Source organism: Rhinolophus hipposideros (genome assembly GCF_964194185.1).
Source record: "Rhinolophus hipposideros genome assembly, chromosome: X".
In the NCBI taxonomy this organism is placed as follows: Eukaryota; Metazoa; Chordata; class Mammalia; order Chiroptera; family Rhinolophidae; genus Rhinolophus; species Rhinolophus hipposideros.
In genome coordinates, this window is record NC_138046.1 from 34,050,366 (window position 1) to 34,063,773 (window position 13,408).

Consider the following 13,408-nt stretch of genomic DNA (forward strand, 5'->3'; position numbering starts at 1 on the left):
GTGTATGAGAGTTCCTTTTTCTCCACAGCATCTCCAACACTTGTTACTATTTGTCTTGTTGATGATAGCCATTCTGACTGTGGTGAGGTGATATCTCATTGTGGTTTTCATTTGCATTTCTCTGCTGATTAGTGATGTTGAGCATTTTTTCATATGTCTATTTGCCACTTGTATATCCTCTTTGGAGAAATGTCTCTTCAATTCCTCTGTCCATTTTTCAATTTGTTTGTTTGTTTTTTTGTTGTTGAGTTTCATGAGTTCCTTGTATATTTTGGATATTAGCCCCTTATCAGAGGCACTGTTTGTGAAAACCTTCTCCCATTCAGTTGGTTGCCTCTTTATTTTGTCAATAATTTCTTTTGCTGTGCAGAAGCTTTTAAGTTTCATATAGTCCCATCAGTTCATTTTAGCTTTTACTTCCATTGCCTTGGAATCAAATTCATAAAATACTCTTTGAACCCAGGTCCATAAGTTTAGTACCTATGTTTTCTTCTATGCAGTTTATTGTTTCAGGTCTTATGCTTAAGTCTTTGATCCATTTTGAATTAATTTCGGTACATGATGACAGATAGTAGTGCTGTTTCATTCTTTTGCATGTAGCTATCCAATTCTGCCAGCACCATTTATTGAAGAGGCTGTCTTTCCTCCATTGTATGTTTTTAACACCTTTGTCAAAAATTATCTGTCCATATTTATGTGGTTTTATTTCTGGGTTCTCAATTCTATTCCATTGGTCTATGTGTCTGTTTTTCTGCCAATACCAAGCTGTTTTGATTATTGTAGACCTGTAGTACAAGCAAAAGTCAGGGAGTGTGGTACCTCCAGCATTGTTCATTTCTTTTTAAATATTGCTTTGATTATTCAGGGTCTTTTGTGGTTCCAAACAAATTTGATGATTTTTTTTTCTATTTCTTTGAAAAATACCATTGGGATTTTGATGGGGATTGCATTAAATCTGTATATTGCTTTGGGTAATATGACCATTTTAACTACGTTGATTCTTCCAATCCATGAGCACGGAATGTCTTTCCATTTCTTTGTGTCTTCTTCAATTTCTTTCAAAAATATGTTATAGTTTTCAGCATATAGGTCCTTCACATCCTTGGTTAAGTTTATTCCTAGGTATTTTATTCTTTTTGCTGCAATTGCAAAAGGAATTGTTTTTTGTATTTCTTTTTCTGAGATTTCATTGTTGGTATATAGGAAAGCAATGGACTTTTGTACGTTGATTTTGTAGCCAGCAACATTACTGTATTCATTGATTGTTTCTAATAGCTTTTTGGTGGAGTCTTTAGGGTTTTCTATATATAGCATCATGTCATCTGCAAAGAGTGACAATTTAACTTCTTCATTCCCAATTTGGATGTCTTTTATTTCTTTCTCTTGTCTGATTGCTCTGGCAAGGATTTCCAACACTATGTTGAAAAGCAGAGGTGATAAGAGATAGCCCTGACGTGTTCCTGAACGTAGAGCAAAGGACTTCAGTTTTTCAGCATTAATTATGAGATTAGCTGAGGGCTTGTCGTATATGACCTTTATTATGTTGAGGTATTTTCCTTCTATACCTATTTTATTAAGTGTTTTAATCATAAATGGATGCTGTGTCTTTTCAAATGCTTTTTGTGCATCAATTGATATAGTCATATGATTTTTGTCCTTTATTTTGTTTATGTGACGTGTCATATTGATGGATTTGCGGATGTTGAACCATCCTTGTGCCCAGGGGATGAGCTCCACTTGGTCCTGATGAATAATCTTTTTCAGGTATTGTTGTGTTCGATTTCCTAGAATTTAATTTAGGATTTTAGCATCTGTATTGTTCAGAGATATTAGTCTGTAGTTTTGTTTTTTTGTGTGTCCTTACCAGGTTTTGGTATCAGGGTAATGTTGGCCTCATAAAATGAGTTAGGGAGTATTGTCTCTTCTTCAGTTTTTAGAAGAGTTTGAGCTGGTTTGGTATTAGATCCTCTTTGAAAGTTTGGTAGAATTCACTAGTGAAGCCATCTGGTCCCAGACTTTTGCTTTGGGAAGGTTTTTAATGACTGATTCAATTTTGATACTGGTGATCGTCCTGTTTAGATTTTCCAGTTCTTCATGATCCAGCCTTGGAAGGCTATATGTTTCTAAGAGCTTGTCCAGTTTTTCTAGGTTATTGAATTTGGTGGCATATAGTCCTTCATAATATTTTTGCATAATCCTTTGTATTTCTGTGGTGTCCGTGATAACTTCCCCTTTTTCATTTCTGATTTTGTTAATCAGTGTCTTCTCTCTTTTATCTTAGTGAGTCTAGCCAGGAGTTTGTCGATTTTATTAATCTTTTCAAAGAACCAGCTCTTTGTCACATTAATTTTTTCTATTGTCTTTTTGTTCTCTATTTCATTTAGTTCTGCTCTGATTTTTGTTATTTCCTTTCTTCTGCTGACCTTGGGTTTCACTTGTTCTTCTTTTTCTAGTTGCTTAAGGTGTAACATGGGGTTATTTATTTGGGATTTTTCTTGTTTCTTGAGATAGGCCTCTCATGATGTAAATTTCCCTCTTAAAGCTGCTTTCACTGTATCCCAAAAATTTTGGTAGGATGTATTTACATTGTCATTTTTTTCTATGTATCTTTTTATCTCTCCTCTAATTTCTTATTTGACCCAGTCGTTCTTTAAAAGTATGTGGTTTAGCTATCATCAATAAATCAACAAACAACAAATGCTGGCACAGATGTGGAGAAAAGGGAACGCTAGTGCACTGTTGGTGGGATTGCAGATTAGTGTAGCCACTATGGAAAACAGTATGAAGGTATCTCAGGAATCTGAAAATGGAACTACCCTATGTTCCAGTAATTCCACTCCTAGGGATCTACCCAGAGAAATCCAAAACTCCAATTCAGAAATCAGTATGCACTCCTATGTTTATTGCAGCACTTTACACAATAGCCAAGATAAGGAAACAACCGAAATGACCATCGGTAGATGACTGGATTAAGAAGCTGTGGTACATTATACAATGGAGTATTACACAGCCATAAAGAAGAAAGAAATCTTATCATTTGCAACGACATGGATGGATCTAGAGAACATTATGTTAAGTGAAATAAGTCAGAAAGAGAAAGACAAGTACCATATGATCTCACTTATATGCGGACTCTAAAGAAAAGAATAGGTGAATGAACTAATCAGAGACAGTTTTGAGGACACAAAGAAAAAAAACGAGAGTTGTTAGATGGGCGAGGGGGGGGGTTGGGGATAAGGGGAAAGGTGAAGGGATTAGGAAGCAGCTGGTAACCACAAGATGGCCTCAGGGAGACAAAGAAGAGTCAGAGTCCGAGAAAGAGATGTAAAGACGGAAAGAGAGGTCAGAGAGGAGAAGAGATTCTATAGAGATGGCTTTGAAAATGGTGAAAAAAAAAAAAAGAAAAAAAAAAAAAAAAAAAGATGGCCTCAGGGTTTTTTGAAAATTAATTTGGGGAACTTATTCAATAATGTTGTATAAAATTTGTTGGGTATTTGATAGACATGCATCCTATTTGGGAGACCACCTCAGAGATAATGTGGATGCCTGATCATGGCATTGTACACCAGAAGCTAAACATTAATGAATGCCAACGATAATTTTATATATATAATGTGATGGCTCCAGTGAGGTCGGAGGGATAATGGATGGGGGGAGGGGGGTTCACAGTGTGAGGGATATAAATGATGAACGTCTAAGTATTACCTTGTCTTGTACACCTGAAACTAATAAAAAAATAAATAAATAAATAAATAAAAGAAAAATAAAAAAGTATATTATTTTAAACTTTGGGTTCTAAAATGAGGGTAAGTATTTCAATTAAATGTTTGATGAAAACTAAATGCACTTTTAATGCATTTTATCATTTATATACTCTGTGTATATGAGAACATATGTGTTACTTCAGGCATTAATCCAAAATGATGTAAAAGCATACAAGAAAAGACATTTGAAATATTGCCAGGTAAGTATGATGTGGAAGAAGCAAAGAGAAATTAAAAGAGTACCCACAAAAAGAAAAAAAAAAGTATGTGGTTTCATTTCCATGTATATGTGTTTTTTCCTGCTTTCTTTTTGCAGTTGATATCCAATTTCAAAGCCTTGTGAGCAGAGAATATGCTTGGTATGATTTCAATCTTCTTAAATTTGCTGAGGCTGCTTTTATGCCCCAATATATGGTCTATCCTTGAGAATGTTCCATGTACACTCGAAAAGAATGTATAGTCTGATGTTTTAGGATGAAGTGCTCTATATATGTCAATGATGTCCATTCCATCTAGTGTGTCATTTAGGGCTGCTATTTCGTTATTTATTTTCTGTTTGGATGATCTATCCATAGCTGTCAATGATGTATTTAAGTCCCCTAGTATAATTGTGTTTTGGTCAATTTCTCCCTTTAGTTCTGTTAGTAGTTGCTTGGTGTATTTCAGTGCTCCCTGAATGTGGGCATAAATATTGATGACTGTTACGTCTTCTTGTTGTATATTCCCGTTTACCATTATGAAATTTCCATCTTTGTCTCTTGTTATCTTTTTCACCTGAAGTCTGTTTCATCTGATATCATTATGGCTACAGCTGATTTTCTCTGGGTACCATTTGCTTGGAGTGCCAATTTCCACCCTTTCACTTTGAGTCTATGCTTGTCCTTGTAGGTGAGATGTGTCTCTTGGAGACAGCATATGTTTGGGTTTAGCTTTTTGATCCAATCTGCTACTCTGTGCATTTTTATTGGTGAGTTCAGTCCATTTACATTTAGCGTGATTATTGATACGTGAGGATTTCCTGTCAATCTATATTTAGTTTTCTGGTAAGGCTCTGTCTCCATTGTTGTTTTGCCCTCTTGTTGTTGTCTATTATTTCTGTGTGGTTGTATTCTATGATGTTTCCCTCTGTTTCTTCTTTTATTACAGTATATATTTCTGTTCTGAATTTTTTTTTGAGTGGTTACCCTTAAATTTATGTAAAAAAAAGTTTGGTATTTAGAGTATTCCATTTTTTTCAGCACGCTTACTTTCTTCATTCCCATATACCGGTTCAGGACTTTACTCTCCTTTTTTTTGTGTTGCCACAAATTGTCCCTGTTGATAGTGGTCGAATGGCCTTTTTTAGTGTTTCTTGTAGTGCACGTCGTGTATTAGAAAATTTTCTCAGCTTCCGTATGCCTGGAAATGTCTTTATTCCTCCTTCATATCTAAAGGACATCTTTGCTGGATATCTTTGCTGGATATCTTGGCTCATGATTTCTCTCTTTAAATAGTTTGAATATTTGGTTCCACTCCCTCCTGGCTTGTAGAGTTTCTGCTGAAAAATCTGATGATAATCTAATGGGCTTTCCTTCATAAGTTACCGTGTTCTTTTCCCTGGCTGCCTTGGGGATTCTTTCTTTGGTGTTAATTTTAGACAGCTTCAATACAATGTGCCTTGGAGGAGACCTGTTGGGATTGAGGTAATTAGGTGTTCTATTTGCTTCTTGGATTCGAGAATCTATTTCTGTCCACAAGTTTGGGAAGTTCTCATCGACAATTTGTTTGAATATATTATCTGTTCCCTTCTCTCTTTCTTCTCCTCTGGTATGCCCATTATTCTTATATTGCTCTTTCTGATAGAGTCAGAAAGTTCCTGTAGAGTTCTTTCACTTTTTTTAAGTTTCAAGTCTCTTTCTTCTTCCATCTGTGTAATTTCCAGGTTTCTATTTTTGATGTCACTGATTCTTTCCTCTATCTGGTCAACTCTACTACCTAAGCTGGTTACTTCATTCTTAATTTCTTCTATTGAGTTCTTAATCTCCAGAAATTCCATTTGGTTGTTTTTCAAAATTTCAATCTCTTTCGTGAAATGCTCATGTTGTACTATGATTGTGTTTCTGAGTTCACTAAAGTGCCTTTCTGTGTTTTCATGCGTCTCGTTGAGTTTTTTCAGAACTGCAATCTTGAATTCTCTGTCATTTAAGTCACATATTTCCATATCTTTAAGTTTCTTTTCTGGAGACTTTTCACTTTCTTTCTGAGCTACCTTGTTGCCTTGGTTATTCATGGCAATTACTGATTTATTATTTCTATTCCTAAACATCTACAGGAGTGGCTTCTTCAACAGGTTGATAGGAAGAGGTTTTTCTTTTGTTTTCCAATGCATTTTGTTGAAATGTTTTATTTTCTCTTTGACTGCAGCCTTTTTTTTCCCTCTCTCTCACAGTAGGGCTATGTTTTCTCTGCACTATTCTGGCTTCTCACAAAATGGGTGGATTCCCTGGGAAATGGGCTTCTCCTTTGTTAATAGTTCGCCTGGGTCATAGGGCGCCATGTCCCTATGGGGATGCGGAGAGCTTTTGAAGTTCCAAAGGTCTTCCTGTACCAGATTTAGAGCCCGTATGTTTCAGCAGTGCTGTTTACTCCTGCAGGGATTCGCCCAGATAGGTGGAGCCAGGGGTGGGGTGAGTTGTGAGAGGTGGCCCATAACAATGGGGTCGACCATTACCACAGGCCTTCCAGCTTTCACAGCTCCCTCCCCTTTGCCGGAACTAGTTGGGCCTTGAATCTGTGTCTGCGGTGTACAGTTCTCAGAATAGCAAATTTTCTGTTCTTTTGATCTGACACTGCTACTGTTCTGCTTCTAGCACCGGGCAGGTGGTGGCGGGGGGAGGTCTGGGGGGTAGAGAAGGGGTAGCAATTCGCAGTGCCTAAGGCTTCCTTTCTCTCCTTAGCAGTGAGGGCTTAAACCACCGTTTTCAGCCTTCTTCCATCAGTCTTTTCTCCGAGGTCTCTGCCATGAGGATTGGGTTCATCCGTGTTATATGCTGCCCCTTCAGCCCATTGGTCCATAAGTGGAGCCCTGGCAGTCTCAGTTCTTCCCTCTCCCGCAGCTGCGGTAATTCCAGGATGCAGCGAGCTCACAGCAGTGAGCTAGTTCTGTGTCCTTCACCGGCGCTGCTTTGTCTTGCACTTCTCTCTTCCCTCCTTTCCCGCTCGTGTGATTCTCCCACCTTTAGGTGAATTCAGTAGTGGGCCTCTTCGTCTTGCCTGTCTGCTGTGCAGGGAGTCCTTTGTGGAGTTATTGTGTTCGATTAGTTGTAAATTCCATGGGAGCTTTCCAGAGGCTCACCTCACGCTGCCATTTTGATGACGTCTCCTACATTTTTTTTTTAATTTTGCGATACGTGATCATCTGAACTATTATTTCCCTAACATTTTTTCGTTACATTGACTTTGTTTTTTAACCTAAATATCTATTTAGCCTCATTCTGAGTAATGGTATCTGTACAAGCACAGAATAATTGGGATAGTTATTATATTTTCCTATTACAAATTTAATATAAATTCAAAACTAATCAGTTTAAGAACTTTAGCTATGTACTACCTAAAATCATCTCATGTACAAATAGCACACTTTGAAAACAGCTTCAGAGAGGTTTGGTTTGTTGCAAGGCTAGTTAGATGAACTCTTGGGATTTAAACCTGCCTTCCATCCCCTGATCTTGTGCTTTCTTTCATTACGCCTAGGGTTAATATAGGGTTCTTTGTTTAATTAAAGTTTATTCCAGTGACAATTGTTTGTAAAGTTACATAGGTTTCAGGTGTACAATTCTGTGATACATCATCTATATATTACATTGTGTGTTCACTACCCAGAGTCAGTTCTCCTTTCATCACCATATATTTGATCCTTTTTATCCTCAACTACCCCTCCCCTCCCCCCTTACCTTCTGGTAACCACTAAACTATTGTCTGTTTCTATGAGTTTTTGTTTGTTCATTTGTTTGTCTGTTCCTTTGTCGTTTTTAGTTTTATATACCACATATCAGTGAAATCATATGGTTCTCAATTTTTTCTGACTTATTTTGCTGAGCTATTATTGACATATATGAAAAAATTAAATGACAGTACGTAACATGTCTGGGAATGCAGTGTAAAGGATCCTTTCTTTCTTACCATGAAAGAAAGAGGCTGCTTGAGTGACAAATTATATAAATACTGGTTACCTCTGGTATTAGAGTGGAGAAACATTACCACCTGAGAGAGAAAAAGGAAGAGAAAACAACAATTAATTATGGAACGACTCCTAAGAAGAAATGACATCATCAACTAATACAGAATTTATAAGAGACTTACTTGTTCTATTGAGATGTCCACTTCTTGCATGAACAGACCACGTATGTGGCCTGTGTTCCTGATGGAATCTTTTGTTTCTTCCAGGGATTTCAACAATTTGAATTGTTTTGCACCTTGTTGTCCACACTGCAAACGTACACCCTGACATGTGAAAGGCCTTTGTTGAAGCATTCATGGACTATCCAAGTTTTCTTATTTCAGGATTGTTGCCAGGGAAGGTCCATGTAAAAGCACATAGAAGTCTTTGCCAGATAGATGGGGCTCAATAGCAAAGGGGACACCTGGGGCTCTAGTGCAGGTGATTCCAGAAAGATTAGATAAGCTGTGTGGCTATCTTTGATTTTGCATCTGTAGAAGGAGGCAGTGGTTCTGTGCTGTTGTTACACCAAGAATCAGATTGACTTTGTTCTCCTGTATATACCTTCAGTTTTCATCCAGGTGGCTCATCTTGAAAGGAAACATTTTCTTAGCTCCACTTACCATTTTTTTTTTGCCATCTAATTGACTTCTATGTAGTTTTGGTTTGCTGTGTATGTTTTGTGTATGTCTTTCATGGAGAGGTTTGGTTTTTTAAAAAATCCACTTTAAAAATCTGGAAACCACGGTAGGGATAATCTGTCTCATTATTTTTTTTTATCAGAGATTAGCAACAGTTCCTATCACTATTGCCATATGCAATGTGTTGTAGAGTACAGGGACTTCTGGAAACACAAGGCTGTGTTACAATGAAAAGATTACTAGAGGAAGAGACGGGGGGGCAACTCAAAGCATGGAGAATGAGTTCATATTTTCATTACCCAGACTAACATGATATTATACATTACATTCATTTTCAAGGAACAAACTTTGCTTGTTTCTTGTAGTAGCATCCCCCCAAGGTTTCATAATTCTGAGTTCTGTGTTAGACATTCATTTTACCATCTTTTCCCCAACCTTCTCCTAGTGATTCTCTCTTGCAGTTGTATCACTCCGTAGTCTTTCTTTTTGTCATGTGTGTGTCTCAAAGTTGAAACCAGAACTCACCTGAAGGCTTATCAGTAGGAATAGGAAGACCCACTAGAATTTTAGAATGGGAAAGGTCTTTATAGATCATCTGGTCATTTTAGTCCAACTGAGACAGCCATTGGTGTACGTCGCTCAGCTCTCCCTTTAAGATAGAACTTACCTCCAGGAATTGAGTTAGCTGACAGCCTCCAGCTTCAGGTGCCTTCAGGGTCTACCTCAGCTTTCAAGCCAGAGGTGTGTGCTTCCTGGGCTGCTGCCAGCCAACGGCTGAGCAAAGTGGGGGGTACAATGGCTCACCATTTTGGGGCAGCATGGGGTTCTTTTATGAACAGTATTTGCAGCAGAGCTCCTAGTTGTGCTGCCCCAGACTTTCTTAGAGATATGTCACAGTCTAAAGCTCTTCTTATCAAACTTCCTTCTTTTCCATCTGCTTCATTTATATCAGAACTGTATTGTGGTCTGAAGCTCTCCTTGTTTACTTGTGTCTCTTTCCCTTTTATTTTTCACATGTATTACTCCCAATAAATGTCTTACATTTCTAATTATATCTTAGCATCTATTTCCAAAGGACCAAACCAATACATCAATACCCCCACTCCCATCTGAGTTTTATAGTAAGGAAACTGAGGTCCACAGAAGTGAAATGAATTACCCAAAGGGCCATAGCTAACTAGTGGCAAAGACAATATGACATCCCAAATTTTCTGACCCCCAGTTCAATGTTCTTTACAAAATTTCAGTTGTCCACCACCAGTCATGTATACAAAAAACAGATTTTGCTGTATCTGTTTATCCCTCATGCTGTTACTTCTGTAACACATTTGACACATTAAAAAATATTTCATTTGTTGTTAAATCTCTACTTTCGTCCTGTATGAAGTAATAATACCCATAAAATTTGGATTTTGATATGCTAATTTTATGTTTTTCTAATACATATCAAATAAATACATTATCATTATAATAAAAAGTTTTTGTATGTACTACCTAGCGTCATATCACTTACTGTCAGTGATGAGTGAACCCTAGGAATTACAAGGTGGAGGAGAAGGGAAAGAAAGAGTGAGAAAGGAAAGAAGGAAGACAGGGAGGAAGGGAGGATGAAAAGTGAAAACTTATTGGTGAGGAAGAAATGGTAAAAACCAATCAATAAGTGCCCCACATGCTATGCCACGACTTCCTTGTTTCCTGCCAAGTTTGGTCCAACCTCCAGTGAGTGAAAAAACATCCTTTACCTATTGGTTGCCTAAAAAACAAATTCAATGTATTCAAATGTAAATTAAGAATCAAGATTTTTTTTTCCTAAAAGAGACCCTTCATTTATCTCCAAATGGACTGCAGTGCTACACTTTGAGCAATTTGTTGGAAAAGATGCATGCTATATGTTTTTGCATGCTATATTTCTTTTTTTTGACATTTTAACACCTTTAATGAGTTACAATTGACATGTGATAAATTGCATGTATTTAAAGTATACACTCTGCTAAATTTTGATACATTTATATGCCCATGAAACCATCACCACAATCAAGATAATGAACATATCCATCACCCCCAAAGTTTCCTCATGTCCCTTTGTAAACTTTTCCTCTTTCCACCCGTTTCCAACATACCATTCCCTCCCCCCACCCCACCCCCTGCCCCATATTTCCAGCCAGTCACTGATCTAATCTCTGTCACTACAGATCAGTTTGTATTTTCTAGAACTTTATATAAATGGAACCCTATATTGTATTAGTTTTCTAAGATTGCAATAATATTTCAAAGCAGTATTTCTAATCTTCATCTTATACAGTTTTTTAGTGTACACACTGCCTGAGAAAGGGGTTCAAAAACATTTCATTTATCATTTAAAAAAATACTCATTATTAAAATAAAGTAAGATTTTTTCCCTTTGATTGAAGAAATCTAAGAATATAATTACAATTATCTTTCAAATGTGTTGATATTCTTTTGTTTTAAGAGCCTTGTAATGGTTATGGGTCTATCGTACTAATGAAACAAAATTGGGATTACAGCATATGTTATGTCATAATTTAATAGATTCTTAGTTTCAGAGTAATAATTTAACATTTCTCTTGGAATATTATTCAGAACCTCTGCCAAATATATGTTACTCATTTAGAAACCATTTTGTTAATCCCTAAACCAATTATCCCTTTAGAAAAAGAAGAGCTTAAAATAATATAAATGAAATACTAGCTTCTAGAATGTCACAAATTTTAAAGGCATGGAATGTTTGAAGGTAGAGATTCAAGTTGTGTTTTATAAGTAAAAAGGTAGATATGCATTTTGGCAGAGTTACTTAATATTCCATGTTCAACCTATTTCTGGCATCTGGCTTGAAAAGATTTGGCAGTAGTCTGCTTCAGAAAAACAAATCCAGTACTGATGTGCACATACACTTGGATTATTTAGGGAAAGAGTCATGTGCCCCCATCTTTTGTTTTAAATTTCAAACCTGGGTGCAATAGTTTACATTTCAAATCCAAATTGAATCTAAGAATAATCAGCAAAGAAACACATCAAATTATTATTTTTTAAATGAGGAGAGAATATAATAAGCTTGACAGCTAAAACAGAGACAACATAATTGAAAATAAAGCTATTACATTCAGGTTTTGGTATTTACTGATTCATTCTCCAAGCATCTAGAGAACAAATTAGGTAATTCATGTATTTCTTTTTTAGACAATTACACACGACACAAATGAAATAGAATACATTGCCCTGGGAAACTTAAACATTGTTTGTTCTTACCAGATTAGCAAGGATGTAGTGATAACCTCTTGAATGTTTCCCCAGGATCACAACCTACAGAAATAAAAAAGAAATATTGCTTATTCAAGAAGAATATTTTCAATTGCACAATCAGTGTGATGGCTAGAACATTACTTTTAAATAATCAACGAAATGTTAGGCCTTTAAACAGTAAAATCACAGTTAAGTGGACCATATTTGCTTTTATTGCATTTCACTTTCAGGCAGAGAATACAGGAGGAATTGCGAATATCAAAGTTAAAAAATGTCAACAACAAAGGAAAACAACTCTAAATTTTCAGGTCAGTAACATCACTCTCCCTTAAAATAGATGGTGAAAGCAATGAAGCTGATGATTCCCCCATCCCATGAACTGGATTTCTGTACTTAGCTTTTGAGATGGCAAATGGACTGAACTTCGCATACAAATGAGAAAATAGAATGTATGGTACTTTTCGTGTTGTTATCTGGAATGCTGAGGGACAGAACAGTCAAGGAATGGGGTTAATGGGATTTTCAGGTTAATTGAGTTTGCTTTGCTTATTGAAAACTTTTCTAAAATGCTTGCATTCCTTTTTCCTGCTTTAATATGAAAAATTTGTAACCATCTGTACATCTTTTGGGGCTGAATGTGATGCCTTAGGGCAGTGGGGAAGGAAATTTTCCTCTAGGGGATATTTGGCAATGCCTAGAGACATTTTTGGTTGTTATATCTGGGAGTGGTGACTAGCATCTAGCAGGTAGAGGCAAGGGATGCTTCTGAATGTGCTACAATAGACACAAAAGCCCCCCACAACAAAAAATTATCCAGCAAAAAAAGTCAGTGGAGCAAAGGTTGAGAAACCTTGCCTTAGGGTCATTATTCTTATTGTAATTTTCATGAGCAAAACTGACTCATATCCTTATCATTTACAAAGTGCATTTTTTATTATTTCAAAATATGTAAGTGGATTCAATATGTTCCAATGAATTGTATTGGTTGGCAGTTGGAAATTTTTGACTGAATGCCAGAAATAAGCTTATTTCCAGATAGCTAAGTACATCAAAAATTCTAGTTAATTGAGGATTTTATAAAACGTCATTTTATTGACTACCAAGTATGTGCAAAGTACTGTTCTGAATACAGGGAATAGGAACAAGGAGGTGGGTAACATAAAGTTTAAGGACACAACCAGAGGTGGAACCAGGATTTGTACAGGCCTGAAGCTAATAGCACCTTAGGAACACTTTTTAAGAAAAATAATACAAAATTATGAATACAATATTTGCAATAAGGCCTTGAAAAGAATCCATACAAGTAAGAGACCATTAAGTTTAAGCTTCATGATAAGTTCCATCTGGACACAGCTGTCACAGGGTCACAGGTTAAAAACAACTTGTGGAGATTACGTCATCAGAATGGCAGCATGAGTTAGGCCTCTGTGGGGCTCCCCTGAAATTTACAGCTAGTCGAAAAGCATTGGCTCCATAGAGGACTTCCTGCTCGGGGGAGAAGCGGGACAAGGGGGCCTGCTGCTGCGTTCGCCTAGAGGTGGGTG

General features: G+C 36.7%; 1 protein-coding gene across 6 annotated transcripts in view; it reads right to left on the bottom strand.

Annotated features, from left to right (window-relative positions):
- Positions 1-13,408, bottom strand: part of GRIA3 (glutamate ionotropic receptor AMPA type subunit 3) — a 652,505-nt gene that overhangs the window by 302,324 nt on the left and 336,773 nt on the right. For all 6 annotated transcript variants that reach the window (XR_013992917.1, XM_081042112.1, XM_081042113.1 and 3 more), the window contains one exon: positions 11,871-11,924. Coding sequence is in view for 5 of the 6 variants with exons in the window: in XM_081042112.1 (XP_080898238.1) it covers positions 11,871-11,924 (54 nt within the window). In the remaining variant the exon portion in view is untranslated. The remainder of the gene's footprint in view (positions 1-11,870; positions 11,925-13,408) is intronic.